Source organism: Musa acuminata, chromosome BXJ2-9 (genome assembly GCF_036884655.1).
Source record: "Musa acuminata AAA Group cultivar baxijiao chromosome BXJ2-9, Cavendish_Baxijiao_AAA, whole genome shotgun sequence".
In the NCBI taxonomy this organism is placed as follows: Eukaryota; Viridiplantae; Streptophyta; class Magnoliopsida; order Zingiberales; family Musaceae; genus Musa; species Musa acuminata.
In genome coordinates, this window is record NC_088346.1 from 41,739,769 (window position 1) to 41,757,500 (window position 17,732).

The following is a 17,732-nucleotide window of genomic DNA, read 5'->3' on the forward strand; positions in this document are numbered from 1 at the left end:
TGGCTTTATAGATATTTAAACTATTTGGGATTGGAAAGTCACTACTTTTCCCTTTGTTAGTAACCTTCTTTTCTTGAGTTTCTCCTTCTCCCTTCCTCACCTATTTCTTCTCTCTTTCCTTCAATTTTTACCTTAGAGGGAATGCAACAGAAAATCTATCTTGTTGTTCTCTTTCTCTTCACTCTCTGCTGGAGTTTCACAGACAACAACCAAGCACAATATCCTGTTCAGAAATGCATACAATAGAACCTATATCTCCATATTCTCTTCCTCTTTTACTTCTTTTTTTTCTGAAAAATCATAGACAACAATGATGTTTCTTATGATCACCCACATATTCAATTTCTTTGTAGTCTTAGATCAGATCTAAGTTGATTGTATGTACACCACTTCTTGAGATCAGTCTTGCTGGAAACAATAAATCTATAGCCAAATTATGATGTTTTCTTTGATATAGCAGTATCTTGAGTGCTTAACACTGACCAGATGAACTCAGAAATGCCTTGAATCAACTGCAAAGCATCATCTTGCTCTGATTAGTCTACATTGGCTGTGGGGTCATTTTCAATAAATATTCCTGTTAAGTCAAACTAGCAAGGATTGGTACATTTTGGGGATGGGACCTGTGCTGGTCCATAGCTGGACCAGTATGGGTCCAGTTCGTTCCAGCATACTGAGTCTCATTATGCCTGTATATACCTGAGACAGTTGGGAAGGGAGAGGAGGGGAGCAAGAAGGGGAAGAAGGAAGAGGAAGAAGAAGAAAGGAAGAAAAAGAGGAAGAAGGAGGGGGAGGAGCAGGACGAGGTGTATTGACATATGGGTGGCGGCAATAACATGTGGGCGATGGGCGGCAGTTGGTGGAAGGATCAAGACCCCTCTTATATGAGTTACATTGCAGCCCTAGGTAGGTAAAAAGAAGAAAAATTGTTATACAACAGACTCAGACTGAACCACTCGGTTGGGCTGACCGGTTGTTGGTTGGATCAGCAAAGACTGGTTGGACTGTATCTAACTGGTCAGTTTTGCAGTTCTTGCAAACAAGTATACTTAACAGTTATTCTCTTATGTTAGTATGGGTTGATCAATAGATATATTATTTCCACATGTTTAACTTGGTTGACACACTTCACAACAGTTATAATCCCAGATCTAGATTCAGTATAAAAGGCGCCTCACCCCATTTGCGTCATCTCTTTGACTCTGGATAAACATAAATTTCTGTGTTGGTTATTCTTAAGCTATATAAAGCTGTCAGAATGGAGGTGCCAGGAGAGAGATTGGAAAACTAGGAAACTTGGTTTGAAACTATAAGAGATGGCATGATAAAGACTTTTATATATAGTGACATTCTTCTTGACAGAGCCAAATTCAGGAAAAAAGGATTTATATAGACAATGCCAAATAGTTGAGCTTTGGGAATTACAAATACTAGTTGTTGTTATATGCTAATTATTCTTCAAGTTGCTTAAACAAGTTTCAGGAGTCTTTGCGATACTCTGCTAATTGCATGTTTGGATTTCCTGGTATATTTTTCCTATTATATGGTGTTGTGTTATTCATTTCTGCATTCATTTTATTGTTCTTAAGTAAAAAGGTAGGTATTTATTCGTTCAGGGCATTAAAGAAGGATGGTATGATGGCGGAAGCATTGCCTTTGCTGTTATTATTGTCATACTTGTAACAGGTTTGTGATCTTTCATCTATTCTAATTTACCTTGAATGGTTAACACTAGCAAATGGATTATTGTCCTGTTTGTCTACTTTGTTCATGCCAATTGTAGCTTAGCCACCTCAGGTAAGATGTATAATCTGGACATAATACAAAATTGACAAAGGATTAGGTAATATACACCGACCCTTGGGTACCTCATGCATGTATAGGTTAATTATTTGAGTTTAAGACTACTTCCTTTGTAAGTTTGAACTGCATGGTGTTCCCACTTGTTCTCCTGATGACTTTTTGCTTTCCTTGAAAGTGCATGAAACTGGTATTGTTGGATTGAACATTTTGAACGTTCTTGTGAAGGCAACAATTTACTTGTTTTGATTGAACCAAGTTGCTTATCCAATCGAATTAGACATGAACCTAGACCCATCGTCGCTCGGGCACTCGCTCGAGGTGCCTGACGCTGGGCTCAGGCGAGACCGCCTAGCTGCGCTTCGTCGAAATGCCTCGCCCAAAGGTTTTGCAAGGTACTTGGGCCTCGCTTGAGTGCCTAGGCGAGTGCTGGAGCGCCTTTTGAAAACATTGTTATTGACTGATATGTTGACGTATGTGAGATAACTTGAATTATTTCTTGTAAAAAATCATCATTGTTAGATCATTCTGGTGTTTTGAAAATAAGGATAGTTTTTTATATGCTTGGCATACATTAGTTCTTGTTCATAATGCTTGAGATTTGTGTCTCAATATTTTTCTTTACTGGATTTCTTATCTTATGCTAGCTGTCAGTGATTATAGACAATCACTACAATTCCAAAATTTGAATGAGGAGAAGTCGAACATACATTTGGAGGTGGGTTTCACTGCACTTGAATATTTATTTGGTTTTTTCTTCAATTTTTTGTATTTTATTTTCACGAGCTGTATAATATCCAGGTAATTAGAGGTGGCAGGAGAGTTGAAGTCTCCATTTTTGATCTTGTAGTTGGTGACATTGTTCTCCTCAAGATTGGTGATCTGGTAAGAATGCAGCAATTAATCTTTGCTTCTGGGATTCCATGTATGTTCACTTTTATTGAGATATTCTTAAACTTCTTCTAGGTTCCTGCTGAAGGAATTTTTATAAGTGGTCATTCTCTTGCAATAGATGAGTCAAGCATGACAGGGGAGAGCAAAGTTGTAAGTTCTACCTTCTCTTTTCTTTTTGTTATATGCTTATTCTGTTCTGTTAGAACCCAAAATCCCTTGTTTCATATTCTTTTATAGTTAATTCCACAGAAGGATCTAGAGATAGCTCACTATCTTGGGACTTTATATAAGGATTGTTTCTTTTAATTTCTAAACAGATATGTGAACATAAACCATCAACACAGTATCTAGTAAGATATACCTAAATCAAACTTTTTCTTGTTCTCCTAATATGACCTACAAAATAGTTGTCTCATTTGACCATTTAAGCTATTTTATTATGTAACAAATAGTGACATCATAAAATGTTCTACATAAAATTCTGTTGGTATTAAATAAAATTTCCTCTTGTTATTAGCATGATGGAACTTATGGTGCCTTCTTTCAGGTTCACAAAGATCAGAAGGCACCATTTTTGATGGCTGGGTGCAAGGTTGCTGACGGTTATGGCAATATGTTGGTAAAAGTTTCATATTTAAAGTCCTTTATTTTGTTTGTGAACTTATATTTCTAGTGTATGTTGACTTGTGCTTTTGGGAGAATATTTTTAAAAGAGAGGAGACCAAGTTTGTTTTGGATTGTAAAGCTGTTTATTTTTATGTGTGGTGGCATTCCTTTTGAAACCCCATTTCTTTGAGAGATCTGGAATAATATGTCTCTAATTATTGATTTTTGGTAAAAGTGTCGTCTACTTGTTTAAATTCATGGTTGTAGGAGCAGAATTTTAATCTAGAAGTTCAACCGTGTAGGAGAGAATGGTGGGAGGTAGAATTTAGCCTGTAATGTAACAAATCTTTATTATGAATAATTTACTCAGGTCTATCTGGATCATAAACTATAGTGGAATTATATGGTAATCTCAAGCAGAGCTTCTGTTAAAGAGTTTCTCTTTTTGGAAATGAGGTACGGTCCAGTGAGTTTGTTTCTAATGTGGAAATCATGGTACACTGAGGGTGGTGAATCTATAATCATTGACAAGCCTGTACACAGTACCTTGCTGTCACCTCGACCTCATTCTATAACTATAACAGGTTCAATCATGATAGAAACTTAAAACTGAAAAATATCCAAAGAATGAACTTCAGAAACCTGCTCAAATACTTCCTGATTATGGTAAATTGATCTGAGTTTTAAGTAGCTTCCTGGTCTCTCAAATGCAGTCTTGGTCGAGACATCGGTTAATGCAAATGCCAATATATTTATATATACTAGAGTCAAATTAATAAGGATTTCGTACAAAATGATGTTAGCAAGGAACATATCTACCTTGTAAATTTTAATGACCTCAACATGCTTATGTATATTGATTCTAGGCTTGGCCCAAATGCTAATTTGTTTGTTTTTTGCATTCTATTATGTAGAGCTTTAGATTTTGCATATGGGTAATGCTGGCAAAGTCTAGGCCATCTGCACACTTATGAGATGTCTCATGGCTGCAGCATGGGCATGTTATTGCAACAGTTTATTTGTTTAGGTCAAAGAATTTAAATGGACCACAATAAAAGTCATTTGAAGAAAATTCAACATCTTCCCAGTTCCGGGCCACTTAGTATGCCAGACTTAATTGTACAAGTCAGGGCAATTAATTTAAAACCTATTTTGTTGTAACAGATCAAAATCTTGATGTCTAGCTGATTTAACAGGTAATTCTTGCCCTTATAGGCAAATATTTTCTCCAAGTTCTCAAGAATTATCAAGTACAGAAGTTCTTTAAAATATGGATGCCATGCTTGATTATATTTTCAACTGTGGTGAATATCTTGAAGCAGCTGGTAATTATTTGTATGCATCATGTTGCTTATTTATATTATATTTAGGTTTCTGCAGTTGGAATAAATACTGAATGGGGCCTGTTAATGGCCAGTATCTCAGAGGATAATGGTGAAGAAACTCCTCTGCAGGTTTGGTTCCTTATGCAATATATGTATGACTACTATCAGTAATGAAGCCTATCTCATCAGAATCATGTTCTGAATAGGTGCGCTTGAATGGGCTTGCTACTTTCATTGGTATAGTAGGGTTGACTGTTGCTGTTGTTGTTCTTGTAGTCCTTTTGGTCAGGTAAGTGACAACTCTCTTTTGCCCTTCTAACACATTTAATTACTTAATCACCACGAAGATCATTATGACTTCTCAGATATTTCACTGGACATACCAAGAATCCTGATGGATCTGCACAATTTATAAAGGGACAGACCAGTGCAAAAGCTGCAGTAAATGGAGCCATTAAGATCTTGACAATTGCAGTATGTATTTAATTCTATGAACTTATACTAATCTCCTAACTTTGCTGCTTATCTCCATGTATACTTGGTCTAAGTCATCGACGACTATGAAACTTGAGTAGGTTACTATTGTGGTTGTGGCAGTACCCGAAGGACTTCCATTGGCTGTTACTCTGACGTAAGTGCATAAATCTTCTCTCATAAGCTAGAGAAGCTAGCTTCACCTATTTTACTGTCCGGATTTACCTTATTTCCTTTATTTTGATCAGCCTAGCATATTCAATGCGGAAGATGATGGCTGACAAGGCTCTGGCAAGTGTTTACTCGAGTTGTGATGTTGTTTTTTGACATGCATAATTAAATTGTTCTAAGGTGATTGTTTTGCAGGTGCGGAGGCTTTCTGCATGTGAAACTATGGGGTCAGCTACAACAATTTGCAGTGATAAGACTGGAACATTGACCCTGAATCAGGTTGGCTAATTGTTTCGGTGATGCTTTCTTGGTGATTGTTGTTGCACAGTGACTACACTGGTTTGGTTTCTAATAACCGTGGGGAGAATCCTAAGTAGTAGTATTTGACTTTTTTCTTGAAAAATATAGATTTTATATGTTTCTTCTTGATCTCTAAAAATAGTTAACCATATAGATGACTGTTGTGGAAGCATATATTGGTGGAAAAAAGATTGACCCTCCTGACAATGTGCGGTTGATATCTTCTTCTGTATCTTCTCTTCTATATGAAGGAATTGCTCAGAATACAACAGGCAGTGTGTTTAAGCCAGAGGTAATCTCTCCCCCTCCCTTTTACTGGTGGATATAACTTATTTCCCGTTATGTGTCCAGATCCATCTAATGCTGTTAGTCTCCTGACCTGTTTCTAACATATTGGCTAGCAAACTGATGCAACAATATAACTATATGAAAAAAAATGCAGAAAGTCATGGAGAACAAAGTTGAGAAAGGAGAAAGTGGATAGTTGACTTAGGATGACTATTTTGCCTAAATATGAATAACCAAGACAATTTGCATTCTCCTTGTAGAAACCCTTGAATCCTTTTTTTTAATTTTTCAAGTATATAAACAAAAAAAAAACTATTCACCCTTTTTCCTCTTTTCTTAATAACACTAGATAATGCAAAATATGGAAGAAACCAAGGTTCGCAATTTCGCTTCATACTCAGGTATGGTACGTACCGAGGCATATCGATGGTACGCTAGGGCATACTGAGCTGTATGCCTTAAATAGCTGAAGTAGTATTTGTGAGTTGGTAGGCGTACCGAGAAGTATGCCTACCAACTCATAGAGCTCGTAGTATTTGTGCGGGGAGAGCAGAGAGGCCCGTAGCTCCAATAGCATCTTCACCGAGTACCTGAGCGCGTCCTTCAAGTCATTGGAATCCTAACACAGGATAGGAGATCAGGGTCAAACGAGAAGCAGAACAACTTTGGGCTAATGGTGAAGGTTAGGGTTAGCAATTAGGGCATCGTAAGGGGATTGGGTTCCAACCAAGGCGCAGTGCATGTAGAAGGCATTGTGCTGGATGCCAGCGATGCCCTCTGCTAGCCACTTCTCCTTATCGTCGCCATGTGGCAGCATCTCCATGCCCTACAGTCAATCGATGCAACTCCTTCTGGTGTTGCCGTGGCGATCTCTCCTTGATCTCGGTCTTCTTTCTCTACCTTGGATTTAATACCATTCTTCTTGCAACTAATATTCTCCGCCATTGCGATTTGGGTTGGAAATTTGATGACGGGATTGCTTGCATCAATATTCCCTACGTTTGCATGCTGAAAGATCGAGCTTTATGCTTCCGCCCAATACAACCCTATATCGCTCGATGCGGGGTCAAGACTTTGGTACTGCCCGATAGCGAGCGGTCTGTGTAGTAAGAAGCTCTCGGACCAATACGTACGACGCGTATCGGGCAGTACACATCAAAATTAAAAACCTTGGAAGAAACACTTATGTTAAAAACGATTACTCTAGCCATCTAGTTTAAAAAGGAAAATCATATTCGTGAATTCAAAATGGTACATATAAGCAAGGTATGCAATTTCGAATAATACTGTTCAGTACGGGCGGTACATACCGGTTCGTCAGCTGACCGGTACACAGACCGTCCATTACCGAATGGAACGGAATACACACACACACACACACACACACACATATATATACACACACACACACACACACACACAAGGCGACGTCGCTGAGGCGACGCGACGTCGCCTTATATATATATATATATATATATATACCGAGTGGTATACCGTTCAGCGGTATACCGCTCGGTATACAATATCGTACTGTACCGAGCGAATGTCGAAACTCCCGTACGGTATGATATTTCAATCCTTGTATATAAGTAATTTATCCACAAATTTCCTAGAAGAGAGAAAATCAACAAGGAACTTTCTTAATTGGAGATTACGTTCGGTCTTATTTTTTCACTATATCTTTTAATACCTATGACTCCAAAACAGTGAATATTTTCTTAATATAGACCATAAACTAATAATGATTAATTGGCTCTATTTTAAGTTCAGCACTGCCAGCTAGTCTATCGCATAAATCGAATTTTATAAAAAATACTGAAAAGCAGAAAAGGGACAAAAAGAAATTTCTTAGGAATGTACAAGGTTAACAATGGTTTATAGAGATTTTTGGTAGTAAAGAAACAAGTAAATAAGTTTAGTATAGCCAAGATGAAGGTGTTGAGGTGGATGTATAGGTAGGCATAGATGAAATAATAAATATTTTAATTCATGAATAATTAGGTTTAGCCCTATTGAAGGTAAACCTTTTAAGATGTTGAGATATGTTCAGGGAAGACCAGTTAATCTATGGTTAGTGGAGATGAATCGATTGGGATGGATGGTGCTTGCAGGGATAGTGAATGAGCTAAGAAAACCTTGCTAGACAGTGAGAGATTTGATTGCTTTTATTAACTAGCGATATTATCTTTACACCAAGCTCAATGGTGAGAGATCTATGGAGCTGACCTTAAATAACTGGAACGTTACAGCCTTGCGGCTATATTTTCTATTTTTAGGGTACTCGTGATGCTACAAAATTCTGTTAAATTGGTGATTTTCCTCGTCAAGATTTCTATGTGTAGGACTAACCCTCCTGTCATGCTATGACAGTGATCATACTTTAATTCTTTTAATTCATGTTTGATTTTGTGACCAAAATTGTATCCATTTGGACAGAGTGGTGCTCTTGAGCTTACTGGCTCACCTACTGAAAAGGCAATTCTTCATTGGGGAGTTAAGGTATCCTATGTTGTTGTTGGTGTTTCCTTTCACCAATTTGTTTATCCAAACTTGCTGATCGTGACCAGTGATGTTCTACAGCTTGAAATGGAGTTTGATTATGCAAAATCAAAATCTTCAATTATTTATGTTTTCCCTTTCAACTCTGAGAAGAAACGTGGAGGTGTTGCAGTACATCTGGTAATAATATCTTCCATTTATTAAACAATTATGTCTTTGCTAATGAATATAATGAATGTGTAATGTTTAATTCAGGAACAATTTGTAATATTTTTCTTGAAATGTGTTCTGTTATCAGATGGATTAGGTGTTCATTTTGCCTTCTGATGTGTATTTTTAAATCTTATACTGGTAACAAAATTAAGGATAAATAATTGTAGACATTGACACTAAATGTTTCAGTTGCAATCTGTTCATTGTCAGGTGCTGACATTTGCTGCTGTTCAGTTTGGTAATTTTCTTCTTGGCATGAATTGCTTTTGACTACTGTTATTACAGCTAAACAGACTCATTCTTCTGTGGATGATGCTTATACTGAGTACAAAGTGAAACTAACTAACTGTTTCAGTTGTTATGGCATTTCAACATTATAATGTATTTGGTTATCTTGTCTTGCAATATGTTATACATATCCTCTGAACTTATTTTCCTTTTGTTTTCAATTTGAATTCTGTTGTCATGCTTTAGTTATAGTGATTCATCCTTGTGATCACAGTCAGGTTCTGAAGTTCATGTGCACTGGAAAGGTGCTGCTGAGATTGTCCTTGCTTCATGTATAGGTTGGCTTGATATTGATGGTGCTATGCAGCCGATGACTGCAGATAAGGCAAAGATCTATTCATTGTTCACTATCACTTCACTGAATTGCAAATTTTGATTCATCTTGTTTTGGCAGGTTAATGAATTTAAGAAGTATATTGAAGATATGGCATCAGCTAGCCTCCGCTGCATTGCTTTTGCATATAGACATTTTAATCTGGAAAATATTCCGAATGAAGAGCAGAGGAATGACTGGCTATTGCCTGAGGATGATCTAATTCTTCTTGCTATTGTGGGGATGAAAGTAGGTCCTAAAGATTGCACTTGCAATTATCTAAATGCTATTGTTGTTTCCTATAGTTAATATTACAATTTACATGTGCGTATATAGTCCTTCCTTACCATGGCCAAAACTACTGGTAGCGTTGGCAAGTGGCACTGAAGGACAGTATGTACTACAAGTGCTGTATGGTGCCCAACCATTGTATATGGCTTGGCATGACATATGCAATTGTAATATATGTCTATTGCTTGCCAGTAGGTATTGGTGTCATAGTGGTTGATCTTTGGTTGTAACTTTTCTGAAGTTCTACTTGTTATTTCTTCAGGAGGAGAAATTTGATTCTTACTTTGTTGAGTAAAAATTGGAGTTACCGAATATTGTTGATGTAAAGTTTGTATCCAATCCTAAAAATATACGTACAGATGAGGACTAAGACTTCGGTGAATCTAAAGTTAATTGAAGTTGCTAAGTTAGAAGTTGTTTTGTCCAGTATCGTATATTCCTATGTGAATCAGAAAGCAATCAGAAGTTGCAAGTTAAGAAGTTGGTTGTACTTCATGATGAATGCCATCACTTGAAATCTGATGTATTTCAAGTCATGATCTGTCTTGGAAGTCGCAATAATTGCAGGCACCTACCATATCTTTACTTTTTTTAATTCAAACAGCTTATTTTAGATTTTTCTGACTCAGGATCCTTGTCGCCCTGGAGTTAAAGAAGCTGTAGACTTATGCACTCATGCAGGTGTGAAGGTATCTCTTTAATTTGTGCAAAAAATTAACTGTTATAATGCATTTCTACATCATCATGCCCTTGGAAACTGATGTGACCTTGAATCATAATGTTGAGGTCATGCTGGTTGATATGAGCTTTCTTTTACCATTGCAACTTTTTATTGTAAAATTGGCAGTGTAACTTTGACCTTGAATGGATTGCAATGTGAAATCATAGTTGCAAATCTAGACTTGGATAATCATCTGAACATCACTCATAGAGAACCATCATTTATGGGACGGTTATTTTAATTTGAACATCTTATTGGTAATACATTTGGATCCATTTCCTTCATTATAGTTAGGAAGTATGTGGTTTCAGACATGTTGTAATGTGTTCTGAGCTTCTTTTATTCTTGATCAAGTAGGTTCGCATGGTCACTGGAGACAATCTTCGGACAGCTAAAGCCATAGCATTAGAGTGTGGGATACTAAAGGATGCTGATGCTCCTGAACCAATTCTAATTGAGGGAAGAACATTCCGTGCCAAGACTACTGCAGAAAGAGAAGAAATTGCTGAGAAGATACAAGTAAGACAACAGTTATCCCACCACTTGAAGTTCTCTTAGAGATTTTTACACTAAATGACAAATGCCATATGAGTCTTAAGATGTAATACTAGATGCTTTATGGAGAGTACAACATACCTTTTATATTTCAACTAGATGAGTTACAATAATGTCAAACATGTGTTTCCTTAAATTGCTTTACATCCTTGTGCTCTTTCCAGAATCTAAAACTTTTTTGTTTTGTTCCTTTTTCCTTCTTTTTCTTTCTTTCTGTTACTTTTGGTGGGATTGAGTGGAAGGGCAGGGGGATAGGAAGCCGAGGCTCTATTTTATCAGTGATCTTAATTGTGCTATTTTATAGTGTTAAAAATTATGTTAGATACTTAATTGCATGTTTGATGCTAATGAAGTTCTTTGATTCTTTAAGTGTCAACTTCAATAATGACAATTGAGTTGGACTTTGGTGTCGACACTTAATTTTGCAACAAAACTTACATAACTACTGAAAAATTATTACTCTTCTATTTGCCCCCATATCATTTGTTTATCTTGTGTGAAACACCAATTATAACTTATTATAACTTTGCACTGGATTCATTTGTTCATATTTGTAAAATACTATTTTTTCTCTCATTATTAAAGCAAGGGTGATACAATTAAGTTACATCCCATAAAGCATATTAATTATTTCTTAATTCCTTCTTCAAGGAAGATATATTTTGATATATTTTTGGACAGATAATATTAATTATTGTTAAAATATTTTATTGATAGGCCTCATTTGTAGGTTATTCAACCATGATAAAACTTCTTTGTAAGGATGAAATATCTAATTAAATTCAAAATTTATTACCTTTTTTCCTTGAAATCTTCAATTAAGCTTAAATTTTGTCTCCATTTTATTTGGCTTCCATTTTTGTTCTATTAGGGTAATTCAGGGGTTTAAATAGGTGCTCGGGTGAGGTAAGGCAAGGCCTGAGCACCTCAAGCCTTGACCAGGTTGTCATGAACGGTCGTTATGCACCCGCAACAGCATCGTTTAACGAACTGTTCGTCGCTTTTGCATGCTTGTACAGATGCTTGGCAACATGCTTTGACTTGGTTTTGTGTGTTTTGCTTGTAAAAATGTAAGCTCGAACAGGTTGCAGTGCTGCAGTGCAACCGTTCGTCGCGTTAGGCAAAACTGCCCCAAAATGGGTCCGTTTTGACATGCCACGACCTGTTTTCTACAGACCGTAGTTACACGCGAAACGTCAACCATCTTAGCACCTTGGAAACCCTCTGGTGGCACCAGGGGGGATGGGGTTTCGGGGTAGTGTCGAGCGTTGAACAATTTTCACAAGTTCACACATTAACTTGACGGGAACTTGCCTTTGCGCTCGACACCCGGTGAGAAGTTGTTTGTGGACTTGCAACTGTTCGTTCAACCTTCTAAAGTCATTGTTTTCTCTTTTCTCTCTCTTGCACTCAAGGTGCTCGTTGAATTGCTTGTAAAGCTTTCCTCTTCGCGAGACGTCGGACTTAACCGTCGCTCGTTTTCAAACTAATCAACTTTCTGTTTTACAGGTCCTTCGGGACCTGTATGAGGTTGTAACTAGGCTGACCCTTTGAGAACACATATGTCACAAGGGCGCCTCATGACTTAGGCAATCCCAACTAAGTCTGAGAAGTTGGCACAAGGGTGCTACCCAACGGAGCTGAGCAGACCGAGTACTTGGTGAAGTGGCGAAAGCTTCCCCGAACTGAAGCCAGTTGGGAGCCCAAAGATGCCTTACAACATGAAGAAGCAGCCATTAAGGCCTACCAGCAGGCGTCGACGAGGGCATCAATAGTTTAAGTGGGGGAGAATGTCATGAACGGTCGTTGTGCACCCGCAACCAAGGTTCGCAATACCGTACCGTATCGGTATTTCGACCTGGGCTGGGTACCGGTACGGTACGGTGTATCGAGCGGTACACCCATGTGTACCGAGCACTGTAGCACTGCTATAGTGCAGACCGGTACCGGGCGGTCCGCGTACCGCTGGCCTATCAGACCGGTACGTACCGCCCGTACCGGGCGGTACGATTCGGTATGGCAGACACTGCCCGCAACAACTTCATTCCACGAACCGTTCGTCGCTTTTGCATACTTGTACAGATGCTTGACAACATGTTTTGCTTTGGTTTTGTGTGTTTTGCTTGTAAAAATGTAAACTTGAACAGGTTGCAGTGCTATAGTTCGACCGCTCGTCGCGCCTGACAAAACTGCCCCAAAATGGCTTTGTTTTCATGTGCCACGATATGTTTTCTGCAGACCGCAATTGCACATGAAACGTTAGCCATCTCAACACATTGGAAACCCTCGGGTGGCACCAGGGTGGATGGGGTTCTGGGGTAGTGTCGGGCATTAAACAATCTTTATAAGTTCGCACGTTAACTTGACAAGAACTTGCCTTCGCTCTCGACACCCGGTGAGCAGTTGCTTGCAGACTTGCAACTGTTCGTTCAACCTTCTAAAGTCCTTGTTTTCTCATTTTTCTCTTCTCTTTCTTATACTCAAGGTGCTCGCTGAATTATTTGTTAAGCTTCCTTCTTCGCAAGATGTCGGGATTTGTTCGTCGCTCATTTTCAAACTAATCAACTTTCGTTTTTACAGGTCCTTTGGGACCTGTACGAGGTTACAACTTGGTTGACCTTTTGCGGATGCATATGTCGTAAGGGCGTCTCATGACTTAGGCAATCCCAGCTAAGTCCGAGAAGTTGGCGTAAGGGTGCTTCACGACTTTGGTAACTCCAGCTAAGTCTGTAACTTTGCCGCAAGGGTGCCTCATGACTTAGGCAATTCCAGCTAAGTCCGTGACAAGGCGGTGCACTTTGGTGAGGCATCGCTTGGGCAGTCGTTGAACTCTGGCGCCAAGTGCCTCGGGCGAGTGCTTGGTTGAAACAGAGCAATCGAACTAGTACCTTAGTTGGTTCGGTCGAACAGTAGCCTAGTTGGTTCGATTGAACCAACTAAGCTACATAATGTTCCCTCCCCAAAGCCGTAAACCCTACTTCGTGCGTAGTCGTTGCCACCATCGTCGTTGCCTCCATCGTCGTTGCTTCCTCTATCGTTGCCTAAGTCGCTGACGCTTCCTCTACTGCCAACGGATTGGTTCGAAAGTCTAGTTTTCGTGCGTCGTTCCCTTTGTCGTCGTTGCTTTTGTGTACAGCTTCTTTCATCGTCAAGGGAGAGGACTAAAGCTTCCTCTGTCCACGACATCGTTTGCAGCTTTTGTCATGGTCGTTGTTGCTGTCCGAAGCTTTCTTCGTCATTGCTACCATCGTTCACAAGTTTCTCCGCCACTGCCATTGTCGTCTGAAAGTTCCTCCGCCACCGTCGCCCTCTCTTTCCCCACTTTCCATCGTCGGTGACTCCTCTCCCCTTTAACTACTGTTAACAATAGATTAAATACTATTAACAGTAGATTATTAATTACTATTTTCATATAATAGTCCCTATTTAAATTTTAACACTGCTAATCTCTATTTATTTAGAATTGTTATTAGGGTTTCAGGATTAATGACAAGTGTACAAGGCTATTCAGAAGATTTATCTAAAAAATTCAAGAAAGGATCATGTTTGAAAATACAATTATTTAAAGGATCCTTTCAATTTAATGTTATATTTTTATTTATATAATCATATTTATCAATTATATTATATATTTTTTATATTTTAATATTTCAGAGCTCCTCGCTTCACTCGATTGGGCGCTTAGCACCTTGGGCATTTTGAGATCTTAGCGCCTTTTGCCACCTAGCACTTTTTAAATCACTCGGGTAATTAATGTCCAAATAATTAGGATATTATGGCTTGTTGTCTGGTAACTAATGTTGAATTATAATAGATATTACCATATAACAACTTATGATATGTCCAAACGATATTCTAAACTAATAAAATATATTCATTAAAACGTAAAAAAAAGGATCATGCAGCACATTCTATGTTTGGAAAAATAATTTCTTGTTAACTTGCCTCCAAATGTCTTCAAAAACTCTTAAGAGAGTGTCACTTAACCAAAGCCTTATATTCATGTATAGGTGATGGGAAGGTCATCCCCAAATGATAAGCTGCTGCTTGTGCAAGCATTGAGGAGAAGAGGTCATGTGGTTGCTGTAACAGGAGATGGCACTAATGATGCTCCTGCATTACATGAGGTGTGCAATATCCTCTCTGGTTCTGAAGTTATGATTTAGAGGAATCGATTACTTAACTGTACATTTGGTTTCAGGCAGATATTGGTCTTGCAATGGGCATTCAGGGAACAGAAGTAGCTAAAGAAAGCTCTGACATCATTATATTAGATGATGATTTTACATCAGTTGTAAAGGTATATCTTCCTTTTAAGGTGATATCTGAACTAGAGCTGCCAAATTTATAATGAGATATTCACTTCTTTTGTTGTTGTTAGGTCGTCCGGTGGGGTCGTTCTGTGTATGCAAATATTCAGAAATTTATACAATTTCAGCTCACTGTCAATGTTGCTGCACTTGTGATTAATGTTGTTGCTGCTTTTTCCTCGGGCGAAGTTCCTTTAAATACTGTTCAGGTTATATATATTCCTTCCATGCTCAACTCCATGTCTACAAAACACAATGATAGCTGAAGTCACATGCGGCAATTATGATTTTAAATGTGCTTGTCAAATTGTTAGATTATTTTAAACTTAGGAGAGAGATAATACAAGGTTGTAGAATCCAGGCTATGAAAACTGGCTACTACAATACCAGGCTATGATACCTGTCTACTACGATATTAAAAATAAAATTTCTATTACATTCCTTTGTTCCTTCCTGTTTCTTCATTCTGAATTGTTTAATTGCCTTCACAGCTTCTGTGGGTTAATCTTATCATGGATACACTTGGAGCACTTGCACTAGCAACTGAACCACCAACTGACCACCTTATGGACAGGACCCCTGTTGGGCGGAGGTTAGAAATGCTTTAGAAGTAGTGCCATTCTTTTTTTAGCTTGAGAAAATTTTATTTTCTAACCAAGTTTCTTTTTGTTTTCAACTCTTTTGACTAATTTAGTTGTAATAATTCTGGTTGCCTTATATTTGTTTATGACAGAAATGCAATTGGCTAGGAACATTTTAATTCAAAATTCTGCCTATAAGGAAAGTAGAAGCTGCAGTTATCATGATTGTCAAATACAGGATTTGTTTAAGTCTGCATACATGTAATCTGGCTGTCAAACGGAAAAACTGAATAACATGATTGAATGTGCAGTCAGTTAAGGGATATTTACATGGCTTCCTGAACCTGTTCTAGAATTTTATTTCGGTAGCAGCTTTTTTACATCTCTCATGCTTCCAAATCCAAAATTTCATGGTTTGTGAGGATATACTGTTAAACTTGGACAATATCATACTGCAAGAAATTATGTACTCTTGACAACTGGCAGGAGTAACCCATGATAGGACCCTACCAGTTGAAATGATTTTGCCACCAGCCTGTTTGGCCATAGCTGGTATAATGACTCGACTTGACAAGTGATGGGCATAATTTACTTGGCTATCTCGGGATAGGCAGAATGAACAGTTTATATTACGAACATCCATTGCACCAAGGAAGGTATCATTTGAGATGTCTGTGAAAATATACTTTATTTCTCATTTTGTATGCATGTTGGTGATGCTATCTAACAAGGACTTTCCTTCTCATAATTTGCCATTATACTTTATCTTATTAATTTACTGCAAAAGATGTTGACTTAGTCTCCTCCAAGAGTTCACTCTGTTGCAGAGAATCTAGTCTCCTCTATGAGTTATGTGCTCTTTTAGGATAATGAAATATGTATATAGATATCCGATTGGTTAATATATTATTGCACAAGTGATAGGTCTTAGTTTCAAGTGCACATGTGAGCATCATATACACCATTTAATATAATGGATATTTTTTCTAACTTTTTTTTAAAATGTGTGTAGACTTGCTCAGAGCATCCGGTAGCTATTTTATGCCTAGTTATTTAATGCTTCGTGGATTAGTTTCACCAAATTTACCTCTATAGAGCAACGATTTCAATAGGCGCTCAAACGCTCGCCTAGGCGCTCAAACGCTTGCCTAGGCGCTCGGGCGAGGTGAGGCGAGGCCCGAGCACCTCGTTTAATGTCCAAGCGGTGCGCTTCAAAGAGGCATTGCTTGGGCGCTCACCCGAGCTCTTGCCTCACTCAAGTGCCTTGTTTAATGTCCAAGCGGCGCGCTTCAAAGAGGCATCGCTTGGGCACTCGCCCGAGCCCAGGTATCGGGCACTTCAAGCGAGCACTTGGGTTAACCCAGGTGATCGAACTAGCGTTATAGTTATGGTTCGATCGCATTTGTGTTCGTTGGTTTAATCAATCCAACTAAAGCACTAATATCAGCCTCCTAGCATGCCTCTCGCGACTTCCCAAACCCTAACCCTGCTTGCGATTCCGCTGTCGACATTTCCTCTCTACTGTTGCTGCCTCTCTCCGTTGCCGTTGCCTCTCTCCGCTATCGTTGCTCTTCGCTGCTGCTGCCACTGTTGCTGCTCGCCGCTGTCATTGCCACCGCTACCGCTGTCGCTGCCACTATCGCCGCTCGTCATTGCTACTACCTCCGTCGCTGCCACTATCGCCGTTGCTGCTATCGTTACTCACTGCTACCATTGCCTCTGCTCTCAATCAACGGTATACTGTAAACCGTGTAATGATAACAATATTTTTTATTTATTAGATTAATAATATATTATTTGATTTTAATATTATTAATTTTTATTTATTTGAAATTATTGTTAGGGTTTCAAGATAAATGACAAGTGTACAGAGCAACTCAATAGATTCTCCAATGACATCAAAAAAAGATCCTGCATAGAAGTATAATTATTTAAAAGATTCGAAAGATCTTAATATAGTGACTTACATCTTCTGTGATAAAACTACTAAAGGTAGTATTTTTCGTGCAAAACAATATCTAGTAGGAAATTTACGAATTCAACAGCTTGCAAGGATCATATTAAATAATTGTATCATATTTTTAATATTTAATATCATATTTT

The 17,732-nt window shown here is 38.3% G+C and overlaps 1 protein-coding gene across 2 annotated transcripts in view; it reads left to right on the forward strand.

Moving 5' to 3' along the window:
- Nucleotides 1–17,732, forward strand: part of LOC135623443 (calcium-transporting ATPase 5, plasma membrane-type-like) — a 30,433-nt gene that overhangs the window by 10,577 nt on the left and 2,124 nt on the right. For both annotated transcript variants that reach the window (XM_065126420.1, XM_065126419.1), the window contains exons 8-29: nucleotides 1,617–1,686; nucleotides 2,448–2,518; nucleotides 2,602–2,685; nucleotides 2,767–2,844; nucleotides 3,242–3,313; nucleotides 4,671–4,754; nucleotides 4,832–4,914; nucleotides 4,991–5,099; nucleotides 5,201–5,256; nucleotides 5,348–5,390; nucleotides 5,466–5,549; nucleotides 5,725–5,862; nucleotides 8,295–8,357; nucleotides 8,439–8,537; nucleotides 9,073–9,183; nucleotides 9,253–9,420; nucleotides 10,092–10,151; nucleotides 10,541–10,702; nucleotides 14,749–14,865; nucleotides 14,940–15,038; nucleotides 15,120–15,257; nucleotides 15,540–15,640. In XM_065126420.1, coding sequence (XP_064982492.1) covers nucleotides 1,617–1,686; nucleotides 2,448–2,518; nucleotides 2,602–2,685; nucleotides 2,767–2,844; nucleotides 3,242–3,313; nucleotides 4,671–4,754; nucleotides 4,832–4,914; nucleotides 4,991–5,099; nucleotides 5,201–5,256; nucleotides 5,348–5,390; nucleotides 5,466–5,549; nucleotides 5,725–5,862; nucleotides 8,295–8,357; nucleotides 8,439–8,537; nucleotides 9,073–9,183; nucleotides 9,253–9,420; nucleotides 10,092–10,151; nucleotides 10,541–10,702; nucleotides 14,749–14,865; nucleotides 14,940–15,038; nucleotides 15,120–15,257; nucleotides 15,540–15,640 — 2,090 coding nt within the window. The remainder of the gene's footprint in view (nucleotides 1–1,616; nucleotides 1,687–2,447; nucleotides 2,519–2,601; nucleotides 2,686–2,766; nucleotides 2,845–3,241; nucleotides 3,314–4,670; nucleotides 4,755–4,831; nucleotides 4,915–4,990; nucleotides 5,100–5,200; nucleotides 5,257–5,347; nucleotides 5,391–5,465; nucleotides 5,550–5,724; nucleotides 5,863–8,294; nucleotides 8,358–8,438; nucleotides 8,538–9,072; nucleotides 9,184–9,252; nucleotides 9,421–10,091; nucleotides 10,152–10,540; nucleotides 10,703–14,748; nucleotides 14,866–14,939; nucleotides 15,039–15,119; nucleotides 15,258–15,539; nucleotides 15,641–17,732) is intronic.